Source organism: Gambusia affinis, linkage group LG18, assembly GCF_019740435.1.
Source record: "Gambusia affinis linkage group LG18, SWU_Gaff_1.0, whole genome shotgun sequence".
Classification (NCBI taxonomy): domain Eukaryota; kingdom Metazoa; phylum Chordata; class Actinopteri; order Cyprinodontiformes; family Poeciliidae; genus Gambusia; species Gambusia affinis.
This window is the reverse complement of record NC_057885.1, coordinates 16403251-16426293: the sequence shown is the minus strand read 5'-3', so window position 1 is coordinate 16426293 and position 23043 is coordinate 16403251. Positions and strand designations below refer to the sequence as shown.

General features: G+C 36.9%; 1 protein-coding gene across 11 annotated transcripts in view; it reads left to right on the top strand.

Moving 5' to 3' along the window:
* Nucleotides 1-22068, top strand: part of LOC122820619 (collagen alpha-1(XXV) chain) — a 291526-nt gene extending 269458 nt beyond the window's left edge. For 6 of the 11 annotated variants that reach the window (XM_044098184.1, XM_044098190.1, XM_044098189.1 and 3 more), the window contains 20 exons: nucleotides 1892-1960; nucleotides 2577-2621; nucleotides 3209-3253; nucleotides 3441-3518; nucleotides 3826-3849; nucleotides 4740-4784; nucleotides 4923-4967; nucleotides 5270-5350; nucleotides 5503-5565; nucleotides 5716-5766; nucleotides 5959-5985; nucleotides 7003-7083; nucleotides 7394-7429; nucleotides 7901-7954; nucleotides 8077-8130; nucleotides 8624-8650; nucleotides 10062-10115; nucleotides 13014-13100; nucleotides 16058-16096; nucleotides 17517-22068. In XM_044098184.1, the coding sequence (XP_043954119.1) occupies nucleotides 1892-1960; nucleotides 2577-2621; nucleotides 3209-3253; nucleotides 3441-3518; nucleotides 3826-3849; nucleotides 4740-4784; nucleotides 4923-4967; nucleotides 5270-5350; nucleotides 5503-5565; nucleotides 5716-5766; nucleotides 5959-5985; nucleotides 7003-7083; nucleotides 7394-7429; nucleotides 7901-7954; nucleotides 8077-8130; nucleotides 8624-8650; nucleotides 10062-10115; nucleotides 13014-13100; nucleotides 16058-16096; nucleotides 17517-17543 (1032 nt within the window). In that variant the 3' untranslated portion in view covers nucleotides 17544-22068. Of the gene's footprint in view, nucleotides 1-1891; nucleotides 1961-2576; nucleotides 2622-3208; nucleotides 3254-3440; nucleotides 3519-3825; nucleotides 3850-4739; nucleotides 4785-4922; nucleotides 4968-5269; nucleotides 5351-5502; nucleotides 5566-5715; nucleotides 5767-5958; nucleotides 5986-7002; nucleotides 7084-7393; nucleotides 7430-7900; nucleotides 7955-8076; nucleotides 8131-8623; nucleotides 8651-10061; nucleotides 10116-13013; nucleotides 13101-13444; nucleotides 13523-16057; nucleotides 16097-16809 lie in introns of all 11 variants that reach the window. The other 5 variants (XM_044098186.1, XM_044098188.1, XM_044098193.1 and 2 more) reach the window with 5 other exon arrangements.
* The last annotated feature ends 975 nt before the right edge of the window (nucleotides 22069-23043 follow it).

Below are 23043 nucleotides of genomic sequence, written 5' to 3'. Positions count from 1 at the left end.
CATGCACCACCAATGGGTGGGTGTGCTAAACCTATGTCCTGACGCTGCATATCTAAGTTAAACCTGTAGGTGGAGACTTACGCCAAGAGGAAGTTCCCAGTATGGAGACTGAACACTCATAGACTGCCATACATTTATTACTGAGAATCTGCTGATTGATTTAGGAGGTTATCCCGCTATTTAGGCCATCAGGAGACGTGACAAGTTTTTTAATTACTGATTTAGAGGCCATTAGTTTAAGATTAAAATTGTGCTTAATATAGGCTATATGACCACTCCACTAACGGACTTCTTTAGTCCATTAGTTTGAAAGACATTGTAACCATTAATGTAAATACCTTTGTCATGTACAGATTGTTTAAGCCAGGATTTAGACAAGACAACAATATCGGCATTTGTTGAGTCTATACACATCTTTATTATGTACGACGACAAATATAACAAATATGCTGGCAACACTGGAGGCTGTATTTTTAGTCTCAAAACAAGAAGACCACAGGAGTCACCATTTCTATGTAGCCAATTTGTTTTGTCAAGAACTTCCATAGCAGAAGTGCAGTGAGGTTATTTTGTAGCTGCCACAGATGAAAAGCTACCATAATCATCAGTTTCTCTTGAAGTCACATGGCTCGTAAAGGAGAGCTACCAGACCAATTTTGGTTACCAGAAAAAAACTTACAAAAGTATAAAACACAATATAAACATTTGTGACATCTTCTGGTAATGGCTAAGTTGGTTAATGAGGTCACTAGTCAAGGACGATAGTTGGTTTTTAACAGACCCAATCAGTGATGATTACCAGGTAATGTTGATGGCTGTATGATAGATGCAGGGCTGCTGGTGGTTGATTCTTGAAGATGTTTCACTTTTTTTCTAAAAACGTTGTTTAGTGAGTTCTTAGCTGAAGCCTTTTGGATGAGACTTAAAATACATTTAAAAAGCAGTTCAGCTGCCTTCTAATGAAGCACCAAGAAGACAATACCTTCAGATTGTTTATTTGGAAAAGTATCTACTAGCAGTTTTTGTGATTAATGCATGCAAAGACAGAATTTTGTATTTCTTAAATTAAATCTATTGAAAATCCTAAAGATAAAATGAACAGAGAATACTACTTTACCACTAATGTAGTTTAAATAGAGCTGTGAGCTGGAGCAAGATCTACTGGAGGATCATGTACCCTGAATCATGTCTTTACTGGATTTTTTTCTGTGGCTGAGAAGCATAAATTCCAGACATTAATTGGCTGTAGATGCCCTTTTAACCAATCTGTAGTTTGTCCTGCTTTTATTTTTTCACATACTAGACAATATGCCCTCAAGATCAAACATATATGCAAAAACTGAACTAAATAATAGTAAAAAGCAAAAATAGCCAAAATTCAAGAAATATTAAAGGACCTTCAGAAAGTCTGGAGAACAAGAGACCATCAAGACCATTTTAAAAAATTTCAGGAAAGACTGGCTGCTTGGAAAGAAAGTGAAAAGAAAAGCAAACATTTTTGTGGTTGTAAATGAACAATACAATCAAACAAAACAACATATTATTGCTGCATAATGATCCTCGAAGGCCAGGACTCCCCATGTTTCTGGTGTTTCCCTGACTCAACAAAACTAAATCAAGTGAACAGTTCCTGAACAGTTACTGCTGACCTAGAAGACTTAGGTCAGCAGTAATTTATCCATTTGAGGATGAAGTAATTTATTCATTTGATTCAGCTGTGTTGGAGCATATCTGAGACATGCAGAGTCCGACAGTCCCATGAGGACTGTTGGACTCCCCTCTTCTAAAGCTGTTCTCCCACCTATAAAAACACCCGTGTGTTTTGCTCAGTCGCTCCTTGTTGTTCTGCCAGTGAACGTCTTATGAACAGCATGTGTTTTGGTCTTAACAGGGCGAGAAAGGTGACCACGGACCAGCAGGAAAGGGTGACCGAGGAGAAATCGGACCTGCTGGGCCAAAGGTGAGGATATGAAGCGCACACACGCACAATCCCCTCCATCTGACCTATGGGAGGATGAACCAGGCTCATATTTGTGATTTTGCTGCCATCTAGAGTATTCCTTCTGAAAATAGCATTTATCCTGTTTCAAACTCTGAGAAGTCAAACTTATTATTTATTAACACACTAATAAATTCACTTTTTTTTTCTCCAAAGAAGAAAGCCGTTTTAACGATCATTACCATTACGTTCTAGGATCTTAAGGTGTTGGAGTTACGTAAACCGACTCTAAATGAGTTCCCCATTTTGTTTATGTCTGCCAATGACCCTGCTGATAGCGTAAGCTGCAGTCTAAACTTAGAGGAATCGGATGACTCTGGTACATATCCTGTTAGAAGCCCCAAGTTAAACCCAGGCTTAGTTAGGGAGAGTGTTCAAATAAACACATCCTCTGTTGCTCAGCAGTAACAAGATAAGATGTTTGTTTTTAAGCTTTGTTTTTAACCTAGGTGTTGGTTCCCCAGGAGGAGTCTAGGAGGTGGATGATATTTCCACACTGAAATGTGCATCAGACGTCGGCTTCAAGTCATTTAATACCTGAGATGTATAGTTTAATTTATTTTACTACCCTTGGCAGGGTTCACAAGGAGAATCTGGTATGCCTGGGCCTAAAGGGTCAAAGGTGAGTACGGCTCAGATGCTTTCTTTGATTTCGTGAATAGCAGACATTCACAGCATCTTTCCTAGCTTTTGGTACTCCTGTTAACAATGTGGAACGAGGTTTAATATTATCAAGTGCTGACCATTTTAAAGGCTAAGCTCTTAAAAAAACAGTTATGTTGTTATACAAATTATAAATATGCAAAACGTTTTATTTGGGTTTTTTTCTTCTGTTTATTTTTATAAGACAGAGGTATTTTCTATGATGATAAGTATTTAGAGCCTAGTACACATCTTTACCAGGAGTACCATTACGTATGGAATGCACTGGGACTAATTTCTGCATTTTAAAATGTAATCCTATAATAATTAGTCACAGAGAGAAAATACAGTTTTAGAAAAAAAAAAGTCAAACATAAATGCAAAACTCATCACATTTTCACTTTTGTGCTGTTTCTTTTTAATTCCACTCTTGTGATCATTTGTAAACCTATATCATGATTCAGTCCTTCTCATAAAAAGTTTTCTCATAAGGCTTTTTATTTATTTATTTATTTTCCCTAATAAGACTTGTACACATGTAAGTTTTTGTTTGTTGTTTTGTGTAAGGGGGACACTGGAGATAAAGGAGATTTGGGATCTATTGGCCCAAGAGTAAGTACTTATTTCAATCCCTTAAATTGTTCACTTAGTAATTGTGCATGCTTTTACTCTAACTTTATGACGCTGCTCCCTAATAACTGTTCACCACTAGGGGGCAGAAATGACCTCTTAGTCAGAGTAAGAGGCTGCAATTAGGACGTGTCCTTTATGTTGATATGTGGTTCTTGGTGTGTTGCAGGGTCCTCCTGGGCAGAAAGGAGACAGAGGAGCCACTGAAATCATCGACTACAATGGAAACATCGAAGAAGCTCTGCAGGTCAGACATGTTATTGCCTAACTGGTACATTTTTACCAGAGGAGAGAGCACAATGAAAGATAACTTTTTGTTTGCCATGGCCTCTCACTGAAGTATAACTAATGCTCCATCATGCCATGCTGACACCAATATTTTCCTGTAAAGATAATCTCCAGTTTCTGTCACTTGGCCTTTGTTCATGTGTCAGATAAATAGGAAAAGTGTCTGAAGCGCAACTGAAGAAAAGTGTTGTCCCTACAGTTTCAAGTGACCTGTGTAATCTTATCTCTTACCTGCTTTCCATTCCCACTCTTTCGGCCCACTGCAGAGGATTACCACTATTACAGTCACGGTAAATAGGTTGTGTGTATATTCTGTGTATTGTGTCATCATCACGTTTGATCCATCTTTGTCCCAGCATGGAGCCGACACCACATCAGCACTGGTTTGCACGGCCCTGTGTGTCTGTGTGTGTGTGTGTGTGTGTGTGTGTGTGTGTGTGTGTGTGTGTGTGTGTGTGTGTGTGTGTGTGTGTGTGTGTGTGTGTGTGTGTGTTCATACGTCCAGCAGTGTGTTTGCTTTACAGTGAATGAAGCAGTGTCCTGTGTCACTGTTGTGCTTCTGTGTAACGGTCTGTAAACTAAGTGTCTGAAAAATGTATTTTAAAATAATAATTAGTTTTTTTTATCTATTTGCAAGAAATTAGAAATAAAATACATTCAGGCAAATATATCTTAGTACGTGAGCAAAAAATAAATTTTTTGATTTTCTGGTTACTTGACAAATTTTGCCTGAATGGTATTTCCTTTTCAGGAAATTGTTACAATAAATTTTCTTTTAAACTTTTGCTTCTACAAACAGGCCAATTTCAAGAACATGCCAAGCTTATTTTAGATATTCACAAATTAAAAAAACACATCAGATGGGTTTAAAAATGTTTTCTTCTGCTTTAAGTGGCAGAATATGGGGTATTTCTAACATAATGAAGCAGCATCTACATTCTAACATCCAAATGTGATTTTTGTGGTTGTAATTGACTCTTTGCATGTGTCTCTCACTTCAGCATTCATGGTGTGAGACTGACTTCTAATGTAGTTCTACTGAAACTAAATCATCGTTCTCATGGTGTTTTTTTCCTTTTAAAAAACGGTTATGATGGTGCAAATATCTTGTGAAGATAATAGAGATTATTCTCAGAGCTGAACAGAGTCACCATTGGTTTCTGTCACTGTTTTTGTACAGGGTCCTCCTGGGCCACCCGGACCAATAGGACCACCAGGCTTTAAGGTGGCATTTTTACCCTCATGTCTAAATCTTTATTCAGGCGTCACGTGCTGTGGCGTAAAGCGTGTTGTGCAAGATCTAAACATTTAATTGTAGCGTGTGTTATTTTTATAACAATGCTGTCTATTTGTGTGGTTTTAGGGAGATCGTGGTCTGCCTGGTCTTCCTGGACTTGATGGGGAGAGAGTGAGTAGATCGCTTTACTCAGACAGAAGCTCCAAATGTGATTTTGCTCACATTTTGCGCATGAAATAGCATTGTGAATTACAAACCAAATATTAAATTCTGTGCAGGAAGTCCACTTATGTAAATAAATAGAACTGGTTAGATGGAAAGATTTCGCAGGTTGAGTTAAGGTCTCTGTTGCTCTGTTGTCTCTGAACTTGCCTTTGAACATGAATAAGTAAAGTTTATAATAAATATCATGAATTAAAACTGAATCATCTGTTTGCATGTGCGTGTGTGCGTGTGCGTGTGACCTCTCTCAGGGTTATAAAGGTTCCAAGGGAGACATGGGAATGCCCGGAGCGTCAGGGGAGAAAGGAAGCACTGGTTTACCTGGGTTACCTGTAAGAATCACACACACTATTGTAGTAACAAAGGTTTCGTAAAACGTACAGTAATGGAATTCAATTAGGAAGTGTGTCCAAACTTTTGGTCTGTACTGCATCTTTATTCAACAAGTTCAAACAATTCACCTCATAATGCTTGTTCATAACAGGGCATTAACGGAGCAAAAGGAGACAAAGGAGATCCAGGACTTCCAGGTCCACAAGGTCCATCTGTGAGTAACGTATAGATAATAAAAATGCATTAAAATAGAGTTGGAGCTTTTTATAGCCAAACATGCAGGGAACTATTGTTATCATGAAATAGAGTGAAAGTAAAGTTTTCATTTGAGCATTTATTTTTGTAATCCTTTTTACATTTTCAGATAACTGGCCCTCCAGGGCCACCGGGACCCCACGGGCCCTCGGGACCCATGGTGAGTTTGGGCGTTTTGTAATATTTTCTGTTTCCCTGAACAAAATACATAACTGTTTCCCTGTTTGTTTCGGGTTTGTCTACTTCTTCAAGAGAAAATCTTCTGATGCTCCTAAATCAACAAATGACTTCAATATTCACATACCACGTAGTTACCTTTTGACCTAAAGTGTCCCTTTTGAATGTTTTTCAGGGACCTCATGGCTTCCCGGGGCCTAAGGTAAATGTTGTTTAAAATGCATTAAGAGATACAGTGAAAATCTTCACAGCCCTGGCACATTTCTACATTGATTTTAGTTTCTTTCAGCCAAAAACCTGTGCTGAAATGCAGCAGGCAGCTCTCTGTTCTTTTTAATGTACGGTGGCATGTGGGAGATTGTTTGTACCTCTTTCAGTAATAAACCGTTCTTCTGCATTACAACTGTAAAACCCTTCTTATTGTTGCCGAGCAGCTTTCTCCTTGTTTTCACTGGTATTTTGAGAATTTACCTCCCAAGTCTGTAAGGTTGGAAGGTCTCAAACCCAACTCTGCACTTTACCTCCCAGAATGATTTTTTTCATCAGAGTCCTGTCAATACTCTACCTTCGCCACTTCAAAACATTACTTCAACTAAAATAATTGAAGTACTTTAATTACTTCAGTTAGTAATTAAATAGGGGTATCTATACTAACAAGGGTATAGATAATTTTGCACTTATCTGTCCATCTGAAGAAAAATCTTGCTTAGAAGAAAATACATAATCACTCACTACAGATTAATTAGCTCTTCTGGTCTTATTGTTGTTGATGTCTTTCTAATTTGATGTTTTCAAGCCTTTCAACAAACTATGGTTGACTGTGAGTTTAGAAATGCCTTATTGTGGTAGATCTTCTTTAATATTGTAAAAGTCTAAAGCGGAAACAGGACTGTTCTTCAATCTCCTGCAGATCAGCTGCAACACAGTCCTCTACGCAAAATCTCTCCGTCCCACAGCTACAACCATCTATAGCAACTCTTGTCTGCTTCTCTGTGAAATTTTCTCTTTGCACAGCCTGACAGGTTATGTGTCGCTTATATCCAAAGGTCAGCAGTTGTGTCGTGCATTTCCATTCTCGCATTAAACTATTACTTTTAGGGATGTCTTTTTGCAATTGCAATTTTAGATTTTTAGGCAACATAAAGTTCAACGTTTTAAGCGGCATGAAGGTGTTAAACATCAGCTTTGCATAATCATCTTCCACTTCGACTCTCTGTAGGGAGAACCTGGTTTGCACGGACTAAAGGGCATGAGAGGAGAACCGGGACACAAAGGAGACCGTGGACACATGGGTCTCCCTGTGAGTTGAGCAGTAGTACAAAACATCTTTTAAGAAAATTCACTTCTATTTTAGATTATTCAATTTATTTTATCAGGGCACTAGTTGCACATATATGTTTGTTTACGTGAGTTTGCGTGTACATGCGTGTGTCCAAAGTGCCTTGTCCACGTTCTGTCTTCATTTTCATTTGCCTGGATTGAGTACCTTAGCCAAAGCTCCCTGTGATTTAGTTTGTTGTGAACCCTGCCATCAACCTGTCCTAATAACAGTGTTCATCTGGTACTAATCCCGCCTTGTTCATGTCACTCATACCTCCATAACCTCACAGGGAGCCTCCGGCTTGGACGGCAAGCCCGGAATTAGGGTGAGTGTCATGTGATCAAGGGGCTTCACCACCCAACATCTTTCTTTCTCTCTCCCTCCATGAAGTTCATTTTCTCCCTTCAGTTTTTTTTTCTTGTCACCATATTATTTGCACATCGTTCCAAAATGCAAATAATGTAGGCTTTTCTTTTTTAAAGTATACTTTTCATGTTATCAGTCCTCCAAGCTAAATGAAGGCACAGGAAGCTGCTTCACAAAACATTTTGAGACTTCTGTTTTGTCCCGTGTCGCATTAACACACACTCATACATTAACTGTGTCAGCGGTGTCGTAAGCGTCCTTTGTGGCCAATGCACGTCTACGAGCTGTGTGTGCTGGTTGTAGCTCAGGTCCGATATGAATACTGTACAGCTACTTCACTTTTTTTTTTTTTAATCAATGAACTTATGGAAGTAGCGTGGGATATTATTCTAAAAGTGTTAACTCACCCTGGCAACAATACTCTCTGCAGGGCACAGACGGGCCTCCGGGTCCAGCTGGTCCAGCCGGGCCGAAGGGTGACATCGTAAGGCTGAAATTGCATTCTTTTCATAGATCTGACAGATGATGCAGCTTGTGTTGACCCACAGTTTTGAGACATTTTTAGAAGTATAAAAGAAAGCATTAACATAAATTTATTTGTTACAGGGTGAGAAAGGTGCACCAGGTGAGCCGGGACCTCGAGGACCTTATGGACTGCCTGTAAGTTTTACAACATTATCATCCATTTCATAGATATGAGGCGACAAACAGGCGTTAAAATCATAGGCACGTATAATGAATTTATAGTCTGTGCTTTCATTTGTAGGGAAGTGGAAAAGCAAAAATAGTGACACTGTGTAAAAGGAAGAAACAAAGTTTGATTTGTTTTATTACCAGCATTGGTATCACATTGTAATATTATTCGTATTTGAAGATGTTAAAAACTGTTTTGTTTTTTTCTTTTTGCTCACTGATGTCTCACTCAATTCTGTTGTTAGAAAACAAATATGTCATAAGATGCAAAGTTTTAGATTTTACCCATTTAAGTAATTGAACTGTTAGGTGTTTTTAGCAAGTTTATTTATGTAAATGCTTCTTTCTGTGGTTTTATACCGTATCAGTAACATCGAGAGAGTGCACTGTTTTGTAGTGAAGATATCAATCTTTGCAAAAGTCAAGTCTTTGGCAGTAATTAAATTTTCTTTCTCTCCAGGGAGCCGCCGGAACGCCAGGTTTGGATGTAAGTTGGTTTGACCCTTTTGTCTTATGAGTTCACTTATGAGTAGAAACAGCTAAACTTTACAGGGAAGATGTAAAAGTAAAAATCACTGCTTTTTTTTTTTGTTTACAGAAGTAAAATAATGAAAATGAAACAGAAATCCAATCTCTTTTTAACATTTCTGTTTATGTACAAATTAATCTTAGTGGTGGACCATAGCTTTCTACTACAGAGAAGTAATGTTTTAAAACAAAACTGTTAATATAAAAGGAAGGTATATGTGATTATGTTGTTGATTTTTTAAACAATTTTTATAAGTCATTGTTTTTTTTAACATGCCACCTCAAGCTGCTAGCTGCCATTTTTCCCCATAATTTTCCTGGTGATAGGAAGGATCCTAATTGCATGCCTTCTCCTGGTTTTTGTGTTGAGAAGCTTTTTATGTTGAAGCTTAATTATGCTTGACATATTTACATTCTGCTCAGAAATGGCCTGAATCAGGCCAATACAGCTTTTGCAGCATTTGTACTCTGCGTCACTCGTACCCTCTGTAGTCAGTATTTTCCTACACTTTAGGTGGCAGGGTAGGTCCTCTACAGCAAGTGTTTTTCACATGTTAGAAGTGAAAAACACAATTGTTATTGGCCATATGGTTATAAATGAGCTAAAAAAAAAATAAATAAAGGAAGAACTTTTATGTCTACTTTTGCTTGGGAGAAAAAGAAAGAGGAGATGCTCCAATTGTCCAAGATCTTTTTGGGATCTCTGTATTAGCAAACCTCTGCCAGGAGGAGGAGCTGTTACTGTACTGCCATCTCACATAGAAAAGTTTCTAGGTGCACTGTGCATGTGGGTTGTGTAGAGGGAGGCGGTTGCTGAAATGGTGTAATTTGGCCATGAGGATTTTGTAAATGCGTCAAGAATAAACCCAACCTAGGCTGTAAAATATGCTTCAAACATCTTTTTTTATTTTTGAAGGTTCAGTTTTATTGCATTAAAACTGATCGCAATTTGGCAAATTATACTCATGATTGGATTTCCAAGATTCAAAGTCCTCCAGGATATCACTTTCAAATTCACAAAGTTTGGTGTACATTAAAGACATTATCAGTTCTGTTTGCAACTGATAATGATAAATTATTGGATAAAGGGAGCAAATGCAGCTTTACTTAACTAAAACTATTACCGTCCATTTTTTTCAGACGTTGATGTAAAATATTATGCAAAGTTTATTCTTATACAACTTCAAATCTACGGTTGAAATCTCCCTTGCTATTTTTTGTTCTCAATTTTTTCTGCGATATTTAAATTAAGATTACGGATAAAAACCTTCAGATTCTGTTTGATCCTGATCTGGTTAGCTTTGTGTGGGTGAGAAAAATCTGATCTCTCATCTAAAACACAGTAATTAAGTAAAGTTGTACATTTTCAGGGTTTACCTGGATTAAAAGGAGATAAAGGCGACGATGGGGGGAGAGGAGAAAAGGTAGATGTAGATATGGTTTTGTAGCTTATTAATATCTCTAACGTCAGAGGACTGATGTCAATGGACAGTGTAGAAACTTTTGATTTCATTTGTGTTTGAAGTGTTTTTTTCATCCCCCAGTTTGAGGTAAACTTTTTCCCTCTAAAGTAAACTGTAATCGAAAAGGAGTTGCCCTAATTTACATCAATTGCTTTTATAATCCTAATGAATTTTCTTTATTTTTGCAGAAACATAAACTATCACCCCCCCACTCCTCTCAAGTCAGATTTTTGTTCTCGCCTCCTCAACAGTTCCACCATCTCATTGTTTCAAATGTAACTTCATTTTCAGGCATCAAAAAGAGAGATCAACATATAAATCCAAACATGTCCATTGACAACAGGCTCTTCAGTATCATACATGTGTTGTTTTCCATGTTTCCAAGCATGAACATAAAGTAACATATTTCATTTCCCTCATTTCTTGAGCCTGTTGGTAACCCTTCTTTTCCTTGTTTTTGCACTCATTGTTTGTCTCTGTAATGTACATATGTATTTCTCAGACACTGTATACCATTAAGAAGCTACATCTTGTTTCTCTTTCATGCATTAAGTTGGGTTTTGCTCCCCGCTCTAACACAGAACAGATCTTAACATTCCATCTCTTTCAGGTGCTTAAGATCAGTAATAAGATATTGACATACACTCATCATAGACATTAAGGATGTATGAATAAATTGATTTGTACAGGTCTATGTGATCATTTATGCATTGATTCAGTCAGTGCCCTACTTTCTTAAAGGGGCAGGGTCATAAAAAAATAGACTTTTTTGAGCTTTATATTATGTCGTAATGTGACATGAAATATTAAGAGATTAATAGAGGAGCAGACTGTTGGAAAAAATAGGAGTTCCTTAAAGAGACAGAAACCCAATTTGAAGGCGATAAATTACAAAGTCAAATTTTTCTTAAGTCATATTTGATATATGTAATTTTTATAACTGAAGGTAACATAGCAAATTGATTGTAATGTAAAGTGACACTATGTGGCTGGCAAACATGTAAAAAGGAGTTTGCAGTGGAACTCATCAGATACATAGGAGTGATTCTTAAAATTTCTGACCGGCATCTAATTCTTTTAATTTTCCTAATCTATAAAGTACATGTTGCTTCACTGTGCAGTATTGCTAAGGTACCTCCTTAAATTGACTGTGACCAGTCTGTCCTTGGAACACACAGTTCCTCTCCTTAATCTGTGGTCAGCTGGGTCCAACACTGTAGAGGAAACATTCTCTGGAAGGCAGAGAGGTGTGATCTTTCCATAGTTGGAACACATTCTCTTGGCATCTTTGTTAAGAATTTGGGCCACCTTCCCACTCTGCCACTTGGCAGGTATTGTATTAGTCCTCCTTGCAAAATTGAAGCCACAACAGCCCTACAATGTCCTGACACTTTGGAGTTTGGGAACAACTTTTGTACACTTCTGGCACCCTGATGCCAGTGAGCGTTTCAATGACTACGCCTTAACTGATTCCTCATAGACTGCCTCTTCCAGGTTTACAGTCCCTCCTCAAAACACAAGCTTCTCTGACTCATCAAATAATTAATTTTTTTTCTTGAAGCCAAGAAAAGTTTAGTTTTCATAGCCTTTTTACAAATTTCACACACATCAAAGGTTTTTCCACTTAAAACTTAGAAGCTAATGTTCTTCAAGACACCCGGTACCTGTTGGCCAGTTTCAGGAGTCCCCACACACAGCCAAACCCTGAAGGCCTTCTTATTGAACCTAATAGCTGCCATTGCTGCTGTTGTCTACCAACGTGTTAAAACTACATTATGCTTCAATGTCTTTTAGGCTATAACTCCTGGAAGTCACATTTGCAGTAGAAGCCCTGGACATTGTCCAGTCCAATTCCATGTTCCCTGGTCTGGCTTATGGCTTTCCCTACTATGAGATCCAACTCTCCACCATGTGGTGGTTTGATGATGGAACACAACTTGGTGATAGCTCTGACCTTTTTCTAAGTTCCCAAGACACACAGCTGCAGGTCTGATGATATGAGGCCACATTTGACTCAAGATAGCCAGGTAGCTACCACTTTTTGCTTGATACAGGCAAGACATTACACGCAAACACAACTCGTATTTAGATTACAACCAAGCAAGTGACTCCACCACAGTCCACATTGGCATTGAAGCTCACAAGATGACGCATGAAGATCCTCGGAGATGGTACCCCTCCTAGGACACCATCCAGACACTCCAAGAAGGTCTGTTAATGTGAGCTGCTGTTGGACATACAGGAGCAGTCAGAACCTTCATTATTTTACTCAAAACCACAAAGAGAGACCCTCCCCTTCACAAGGTGCTCAGCTCGGGGCTCAGTTTTTCAAAATTTATGATGTCCTTTCATTGTGACTCAGATGAAACCCATTTAGACCAATTTAAATACGTCAATGACGAGTGTGTGTCAATTCATTCCTAAAATAATGATTCAAAGTAGCACTTTGACATTTTACTCATGCTAACATAATATGACTCTTTAAAATGTTTGCATGGATGTTGATTTTTAAAGTTTATTTATCACTTTGTAGAAATCTTGTGACTTTTAATTCTGTATTGATGCAGTTTGGACTTTCCTGCTTTCTCTGGTGGTTTTCTCCCTGCTAGTCTTTCTCATCCTTTGTGCCCTTGACAGCACTTTGACAAAGTGTTTCCCACTCTACCTTGTTCCCTGCTTTTTGTGCCCCTCGTTTAAAGAATATCCAATTCTGCCTTGTATCCCCTCCTATCTAACTTATCTGACCATGTGCCTTCACTCCTTTTTGGGTTATAGACTTCCCTTCTTTAATCTCTCCTCATAGCAGTAGTAATTGTTGACAAAAATGAATTTAACCTGACCAAACCCTTGTATCCACAGGGGGAGAAGGGAAAGAAGGGCAAAAAAGGGCCTAAGGGCGAGAAAGGAGAACAGGGTGCCCCAGGATTAGATGCACCCTGCCCATTGGTATGTCCCAACTGTGAGCTGGAGTTTGCCTGCCAGCTTCGTGGAGCGGATGCTCTGAACAAGGAGGAAGCTCCCCTTGGGTCCACTGACTCCCAGCTTCTTGCTTTTACAGTCACACAGTAAATCACCAACAACATTGGGAGATGTGCTCATTTTAAGTTAGACATGAAAGCTTGCAGTTAAATCCCAAAAGCTTGCGACTGGGCCTGATTGTGGAGTCAGAAACCTCAGAGGGCAGCTCCTCCTTCACACTCCCTACGAGTCTGTCGAAACGGACCGATGCAGGGGGTGAAGGGTCGTCCACCTCTCTCCCAGTAACACTCCTAGGTCATCTTTGCAAACAGGGTTTCCGGGGATTTAAGGGTGAAAAGGGGGAACCAGGGCAGCCAGGTCTGGACGGGCTGGATGCCCCGTGCCAATTGGTACAGTATTTCTCTTTTTCCTAAACCTCCTACCTGTGCATGCCACTCACTTTTAGCCCATTAATAACAAATAAACACACTCATGCATGAAGTGAGAGCTTGACAAGCATGGTCACTTTACTTAATCATAGCTTCATTTTCCATTTTTAGTGACAAACACTAACCCTAACATCTTCACTGCAAGCAGCCTCTTCTAGATAAAACATGTGAAATATACAGAATTAATAAATGTTTCATTTGGTCTATCCTTTTAACTGATTCCTGTCTTCCCTTCAAATAAAACTGGAATAAAAGGCTAAAACTCACGTGTCCCCCCCCCTGCTGAGCCCGCCTTGGACCAGTTACCTTTTAACCTGATGCTAACAAAGAACCCCTTATACTGATGAGTTAGCCATGCTACAAGCGCATGGATCCCCCTCTCAATCTGTTAACTCTCCTATCCCCTCCTGTTCTTGTACCAATTGGGCCAGACCATTACAAGGAAATAAAATAAAACATCAAGTTGGTTGCCACTGTGGACCAGGTGTAATATTTTTATGATTACTTGTTTTATTTTATTGATTCTCATGACGCAGAAGCGATGCTGTCTGATGCATGAAGATTCTGGTACAATGGGTTGAACTAAATTTGGGAAAATGCATATTTTGTGCTTTGCCTTTCACATTTTTCCATTAATACTTTGTCAGTTTAGAACAACAAACCGCAGTGTATTTTATTAAGACTTTATATAACATGTCCAGCACAGTTATGAGGAAAGCAACTGATACATGGTTTTCAAACTTTTAACAAATAAAATGCATATAGCCCCATTTAATTGGATACTCTAAAATTAAGTTCCGCATAAACAATACCTTTTGAAGTTACCTTATTAGCAGAGTCACCTGTACATAATTTAGTGTAAAATATTTCTCAAGTCTCAACATCTCAAAGAACAATGTTAAAAAGTCACCTGAACTGGCAGAGTATCGTACAATTGTACATCTAGCAAGACAAAGCCATTCAATAAAATCCCAATAAAATACACTGAGATTTGTAGGTGCACTGAGATAACATGTGGAAAGGGGCAAGACGTTGCATTGTATGTCCACACACATTCAATGAGCCGTAGTAGATAAGAAAGCATTCAGAGGTTATAGTTATATTCTTATTTGATTAAACTCGGGTTATTTTTATTTCAAGACAACTTGAGTTTTGTATTTCCAGTTGCTGTTTTTTTTCCAGCTTTCTGCTGTTCTTAAACTCAACTATGATAAAAGTCCAACAGTAGAATCGTCATCGTGTGCATGAGCAACATATTTCTATGTATTTTGGGCATGTACAGTTTCATTTTTTTGGCTAGGATGAAATGAAATGTGTGCTATCAGACTAACAGACAGAAACCAACTAAAAAGCTTAATATGAAAGAATAACTTGAACATTTTATTTAATGTTTGAAACACCCTTTATATACACATGCCATTAAAAAGTCTACATTTTTTATGATGAGTTCAGCTGCTACATTATGTAAGGCGTCTTTTTTTATTACTTGCTTTCATAGATACGTTTGAGTTAAAGTTGGATTAAAGCTTGTATGTGAGTGTGTAGGATACTAGTCATGTGAACTGATTTTGCTCTCCTGTTTTTGCTTTCACTGTGGCTTTACATCTTCAGATATAATTATGCCCACAATGAATGAAAAAACACAAACGCTACGGTCATTTCTTTAGATTTCACTTCCAAACACTCTGATCTCCCTAAAGTGTTTTTATAAGTGTTTTCGAGCTCTGACAGTTTTCTTGCATTTTTCTTTTTGACTTTGGCTGCTTTATCTCTTGTCCCAACACTGGAATGTTACCATTTTGAAAGATAGTAAAATAAAGAGAGAAATTTTACAACATCAGAAAAATAGAACAATCAACATTAAGGACTTGATTCCACATTTCCTGTTGATGTAAAGTGTGTTACTCCAACAAAACGTATCTCTCAAAATACTGTAAATCTTAAGTGGTTAGTTAGTTGAATCAGCCAATAAAAATTGCAACAGAGAGTACTATAAAATAAAATGGATTAAAATTCCAAATTTATGTTTTTATTATTCTCAAGTACCAATACAACTACCTGACTAAAAATAAGGGGAAAAAAGCATCCAAAGTCCAAAGAAAATTTTCAGAGCCACTAAATTAAAGAATCTTCTCAAGTATCCATAAAGTCTCAAACAAAGAATAGAAGTTAGGGGTAGTTTGAAATGTCTTTTCTTTCTCAAAGTCAGGCGAGAGTCTTAATAATATGCTTTTGTGCCCACTAATGTAAAATACTTAAATTCTAATCAATACAGCCGGGATCAAGATGTTGCTTTCATCTGATTAAAGCTGCATGTCTTTTCAAGAGACGTTAACTTTATTGATTTGTGGTTAGTGAGTGGATTTTCTTGAGGATCAATCTAACTTCTGACATAAGTGAAATGTTATATAAAGTATAAGCCTACTAATCACATGTATGTAACAATCTAACACAGGTTAGCAGTAAGTTATTGTTTCATTTCTCTTCTGTTAACAGGGTCCGGATGGATTACCAATGCCTGGTTGCTGGCAGAAGGTGAGATAATCTTCTGGCAATCAGCAATATTATGGTTTGCACTGGAAATTGAGAGTATATTTAATAGCAGAACAGAATTTAGCATTAAAATACTTTAATTGCCATTGCAATTCAGCTTTTATGTGAGATAAGGCTTGAAGCATGCAAAATTTTGAATTCCATTTCCAAAGTTGAGAAATATGTAGCAAAAAGTGTATAAAAATACCTAGAAAAAGATAGTAAAGCTAGTTGTCAACATTTATTGAAAAGTGATGAAGTTATGTATGGAACACCATGTTTGGGTATCGATACATAACAGAATTGCCACCCAAGAAGAAAATTTGTCATAACAAAGTGACTATTTTTGTGCCAATTTGTCAAGAGAGGAGCAGCACATTAAGATAAATGTTGTACTAATTTGAACAATTTGTAAATGAGAGCTTAGTGTGTATTTAGCTTCTAGCAAAAACTAAAATTTATAAAACTTGTCAATTTTGCTCCAATTCTGATCAGCATTTTTATTCCAATGCAATGGTATAAGATATAAGGATTTCAATTTGTTGACTCGATGACGGCTTTTCTCATGTGTGTTTCAGCGTTTTTATGTTTGCATGCGTTCTTTGATAAACTGGACGAAACAATATGTGAATGCTGTGTAAAACATCTCATTGTGTCAAACTGAAAGACCTACTCAAAGTGACGAAACAACCTGTTTTTGTATGCTTTCTTTGCAGTGATCACTCTAACCTGAAACGCATGGAGTTTGTAAATAATGCTTCTTTTATGGTATTTATAGTTTTTTAATGGGAAAAAAAAAGAGTCCAAAAGAATTAAGTCTATGTGTGCAACAATACAAAAGAAAAAAAAAAAAAGATAACCGTCTGTAAGCTGCTTCTACTCACATCGCTGTGTGGAAACAAAAACACGTGTGTGCGTCCCGCTGTCTCACATCTGCTTCGTGATGGAGTTCAGATCCTCGGCTGCCGGCAGAACTCGTGTCTTTAGGTTTTTGCATGGCTCGGACTGGAGCGTGGCAGTCCCGCCAGATCCTAGGGGTTGGAAGGAGTGAGACGAGAAGAAGTGGAGTTGGGAAGTGGAGGAAATGGGATCTGGATTGGCTTCTTAACACAAAACGCTAAGTGTCGTGTGCTGTTTTGTCTCCATGAGCTCACCAACTATTCATGCGGCAACTTCGCTCAAAGACTAAAAAACATTCGAAAAGGGAAAAAAAGACTGCACTGAGCTGACTGAACATTGCTTTTTCCCCTCGACCCCCCATCCCTTGAAAAAGCATGAGTAGTGTACTATATTTAAATGTAATGTACATACATGTCACTATTATGTGATTGTTTCATAATTTGTGTGGGAAAAAAAGAAATCTGAAAAATCAGAAGGCCCAAAGCTCTGAAATGGTAACTTTTTCTTTCCTTTTAATCTTAAGGGAGTCACACCGTGGCTTGTAGCCTGAGTACCCTCCTTCCCCTTCTGAGAGTAAAGGTGTCAGTAAATTTTTTTTTGTTTTGGCTTTATTTGTGGCGAGGCCTGCCGAGCGAACCGTCTCGTCAGGCTTTTGCTGTTGCACTCATGGGGCTCGACATCGTCAGTGCGGCGCTTCCTCAGGGTCGCGTATCTCTGGACAAGAGTCTCGGCAAGAGTCTCTGCACTGGCAGGAAAACCAATCAGCCTCACACAGTTTGGATTGGAGCCTGGTCAGGCGTGCTTGGTGAGCACGGGAATGGAAATGGATTCTGCAGGAGAGTCACTCATCGTCCTCCCTGTGAGATGAAACAGGAGATGCTTCGAGATCTTCTGAGAACGTTGATAGAATGCAGTTGTGATGTTTTTCTTTGTTCCTTTTTTATTATTTTATTATTTTTTTTTACACATCATTTGTATTTTCTGTAATATAGCCTTTGGTGCCTCAAGCTTTTATTCATTCCTTTATCAAAAGAGTTTATACTTTATTTTAAACCATTTGAGTGGTGTTTATTTCAAAATGAAGGAGACATTTTGTTTGGGAAGGACTGAAAAGACGTTGCGCACTGTTTTTGTTTTGATTTGTTTGTTTTTTTGTCTTCACCAAGAATAACTGTCTGATTATCAGTAAGTTGGCATTGATTTCAACCATATGTCCACTAAAGCTGCTCAGTGTTTGCATAAAACATTGTGGCAGTGAATGGAAGTAGCTTAAAGTGTTACTTTTAGCTACTTCCCTGGAATAACTCACAAACGTTATTCCAGGGACATCTCCTCTCACACAACTCAAATTCTCCAAGTTTCTAAGTTACTCTTGGTATTGAAAACTCGCTTGCAAATATGCTGAAGTTGTAAGAGATCTCATGTACAGTATGGTCAAGTTTTCTGCATGAACACTGTTTAGAAAATGTAGATTTAAAAAGAAAACAAATTTTTGATGGAGTGTATCCAAAGGCTATTTAAATCCATTTAAGGTCTAAAGTAGAAAAGATTATTGTCAACATAATAATCTATAGCAAGCTTCTTTACCTATACATCTTCTATATTGTCTTACATACTGTATATGGTGACAATATATATATTGAAGTACAGGACATTAATCATCTTCCACCAACACCAGTCTGGCCAGTTATATCACATTCCTCATCACATGGAGCAAAACATTATCAGAATTTAGGATTTATATTTATTTTATCACACAAGTCCATTTACCTTTTCATATTTCCAGCATTAAAATTAGTTATTTTGACAATGTAGGTGCTATGCAAGGTAATAGTTTTTTTTTTTTCTTCATGTATAGTGCATTTCACATGTATTAAAAGCCCTTCCCGTATTATTACATTTTGAGTTGTAACAACTAAAATCTTTAATAAATTTCATTGGGGTTTGTTGTAATTGATCAGAACAAAGTAGTGCATAATTGTGAAGTGGAAATGGTTTTTATCGGTGGGGGGTTGTAGGGATTTTTTTAGATAAACGTTTGAAAAGTGTGGTGTGCACATGTATTTGGGATCCTAATTGACTTTTTTCTGAGCAACCCTTCTTCAAACATAGTGACATCTAGAATAGAGCAGCACAATATTAAAAATTCTAGCATATCATTTGTGTGTAGTGTGAACATCCGCTCTCGTATGGCTCTGCCCAACTAGCTAAATAGTTAGCAAGTAAAACACAACTTCGTAACTTCCTTTGGAACATATTAGCCAAGAATTATTGCACTCCAAACAGTGAGTATTACACACACAGATCTGGTGATGACAATATGTTTGTGATATATTGTGCAGCCTCGAGCGATACCCTGATTGTTCTTTTCAGAATAGCATAGAGATTAAATTAACAGATTACTTATCGGAGCAAAACTAGCTAAGTACATACGCACGGCACACTTCAAAGTATTGATTTGGAAAAAGCAAATGTAGAATACTATGTGTCATGTATCCACTTAAAAGTTAGGCACTGCTTTGTGTAGATTTATCACAAAATATGTTTCATCCCAAAAATATTGACGCTTGTAATTGTAACATGACAAGATGTGAAAGAGTTCCAGGGGTGTATAAACATTTGCAAGGTACTGTACAGTCAGATCTTAACCATTTACTGTAGGAGCAGACGTGGTAATAGCAGGTCGATCTGTGAGGATGTTTCTGTTTAACCGTTCATCTCATCATGATAAAGAGTGGGTGCACATCTGTACAAACCATTTCTTTTTAATCATACCAGCAGCTACAGGTAAAAGGGAAAAAAAGCAGATTTCTTTACAGCTGTTGGGGGTTTATGTTTGTCTAAGATAGGAGGGTTTTTTAACATTTATTTGTGTATTTGTTTCAGTATTCTAAGTGGTGCATTATTTATTTTTCTACAATTTTCTTTTTGTAAATGAAGGCATTTTGTTGGGTTCTGAGCAGCATTCCTTTTTAGCTTCTGATGCCAGTGTTTGCGTTGATATGACAGTACTTTAAGCTCATAATCAGGCATCATAAAACAAATCTGCAAATGTAACATTGGTAGAAATTGAGAGGGCATTTGCATGTTATTGTAATGTGTACTTAATGTGCATTTACTTCAATTAATGGGCCTTACATCACACGAGTACATCTGCTTTGTCTGACTGTGTGTGTCAACTATGACGACACACCAATTATAAATTCATAACGGCCTTGTCTCACACTTGTTTTTCTTTTTTTCTTTCTTTGTCTCTTTACATTGAATGTAGTTTGATATATATGTATAGTGGAATATTAATGTACTGTTGAGATGTGCTCATTTGATATAAAGTGCAATTTATACTTTGATTCATGCGTGTAGCATCAAATGCTGCTTAACTATCACACTACAGTGGTTTTCTTTAGCTTCATTTGTCCAGCCGTGCGACCCTGTATACCACTACCTGGAGATATGGAGGAATATGTAAACAGACTTTTAATTAAATCTTAATTTACAGGATTTTTGTTTCAATCTCTTTTTTCAATCGATATTTGTGTCAATATTTAATAGTTTGTTTTGGTAATTTTTTTTTGTTTTGTTTTGATTACCAGTCTTGGTTTTATTACAGCCTTTGTTCTCATAAGGTGCTGTTACTTTAGAATGTGCAGCTATTGTTTTTTTTTTTTTTATTTTATTAAACATTGTTTGTTTGAGTTTGGTGTTAAAGTTTCACATTTAGTTTACTAAGCTAGACTGAAGTGCCAAAATATATTAACTATTGACTTCCTATTGAGCTGCACGATTGGTACTAGTAGGATGATTTGAATCTATAATGCTGTGCTGCACAAAAGCCTCTTCCTTAAGGTTTCTCTGAGGCAGACTTTTCCCAACTCTGGTCCTCAGGTACACTATTCTTTATGTTTTAGATATTTCCTGGCTTTAATAAATATAATAGACAATTGTAGTTCTTTTTTTTTTTTTTTTTTTTTAAAGAAGCTATTAATCAGCCATCAATTGAAATTATGTGTCAAAGCAGGGAAACGTCTGAAACATGCAGGGCAGTGTACCTTGATAGCCAGTGTTGGAGAAGCACTGTACTAAAAGTTAGGACAGTGTGTTTCTAACTCTGAACGACATGTGAACTGATCAAAAATTTGTCCTTTTTATACTTTTATTTTGTTTGTTTATTACCAAAAAACGTTTTTTATTTTATTTTCTAATTTGGAGCAGATTTATTTTCAAAGTTTTCCAAAGTGTTTCTTTTCTTAGTTTGTCCCCTAGAAACAGTCAAAAAGATAAATAAGTGATGTTGGGTATACTTACTACATTTTGACTTTGTTAATTAACTTTATCTTGGTTGTGGAGGAAAACTTTCAGCAGGATGGCTGTCATTCAAACTACAGCGCCTCTTGTGGCAAAACAAATTATAACATGCAGAAAAGTTGTGAATAAAATCCCACATTCACTGAAATGTGAGACTTTTTTTTTCTAAAACAAAATTAAAATAAATAATTTAGAAAGTTTAATAAGATAATCAGAAGTGATCACATTTGATATTCCTTAAATCTGTTTGCATGTGGATTTTAAGGACAGCTAAAAGATGAACTAAAATAGGAAAAACATTTTGTCTGCCAATATGTCTTTGGTATATTGAAAAGAAAAACTGATTAGACTTAGAGAGCAATCTTTCAGGGCTTTCATAGAGGACACAGTGAAGTACAAACATTATTTTCCACGGATTCAATCTTTCTAAGTGAAAAAGCAGATACAAGACAAAAGAGTTGCATCCACAATGTTGTTGCCCCTGCATTAATGTTTAAGCACAGGAATTTTCTTGGATTAACAAAAATTCTTAAACCAAATTGAAAGAGCAAACTTGTCATGTATCTTAATTCTGGTTTTGTTTACATAACTCAAGCAAAACCTTTGAGTTATTGGACATGTTTTTTATGGTATGTTTTTCTTTCAGCCTTTTTTCTTTTATTGATTCAGTACCAACTTTATCTACATTTCTTGATCTCACATTCTGTATTTCAAGCTGATATTTCATATGACTGTGCTGTTGGAGGAAAATAAACCGTCATTTAACTATTCCAAAAAGAATGTTTGCCTTTATTTCCAGTTTTAGCTTGAGGTATGTAATATTCCTCTTTATGTTTAAATTCTTAAGATTATTTAATAAAAACATAATTGTTCACACATGGTTGGAGAGTTATTTGTAAAAATGTTTTGGCACTACTGGTCTTTATTCAACAGTAGCTGGATGGAAAGTAAAGAAGGATAACTGCGCTGAGCCTCTGAGGCATGTGGCGCCCGATATTTAGAGTGTTTAGAATTTAAAAAATGTCAAATTCACAACTGGGGAAGTACTGAACAACGTCACATTTTCTGATGGGATTAACTGAATTTAAAAATAATTAACATTTTTGATAAGCTTAACTACAGTTACATGCTTACATTAGACTAAAAAGAGAATACATGTTGATAAAAATAAAAAAGCTGATTTAATGTTGGGTTTTTTTTTTTGTTCCTTACAATTATGTTTGCAATTTATTAGCCATTTTTCCTGTGTATTTTTGTTTATTTTGTATTAAAAATCCTAATGCACACATTGTCAGGAGCCAGTGTGTGTTTTAGGACATTTACTAACAAAATTGCCTTTTTCTATCAATTTATTCATTCTATCTTTATGGTCCACTTTTATTTATTCAGTCATTTTTAAAAAATCGCTATTGCCCTACCAGATATTTTAGTTGAGGCTACATAACTTGAAACTATAATGCATTTTTAGGGTATGTTAAAGCTGCCAGAAATCACCTACAAATCCACAAACATTTGAGACCACATCTAAAACCACTTATAACGACTGTTTTAACAGTTCAAATACATTCATATGCATTAATATTTACATAGAAACTATCTCAGCACTACTGCAGAGGGTAATTTCTTACATTCTTCCTTATTTCCAGTCAGCCCTAAGGAAAATGAATGGTGTTCTCAGATAGTGTGTCAAGTAGCACTGCACCAAGACATTTTAAGTTTCAAAAACCTGTGTTTTCTTTTTAATA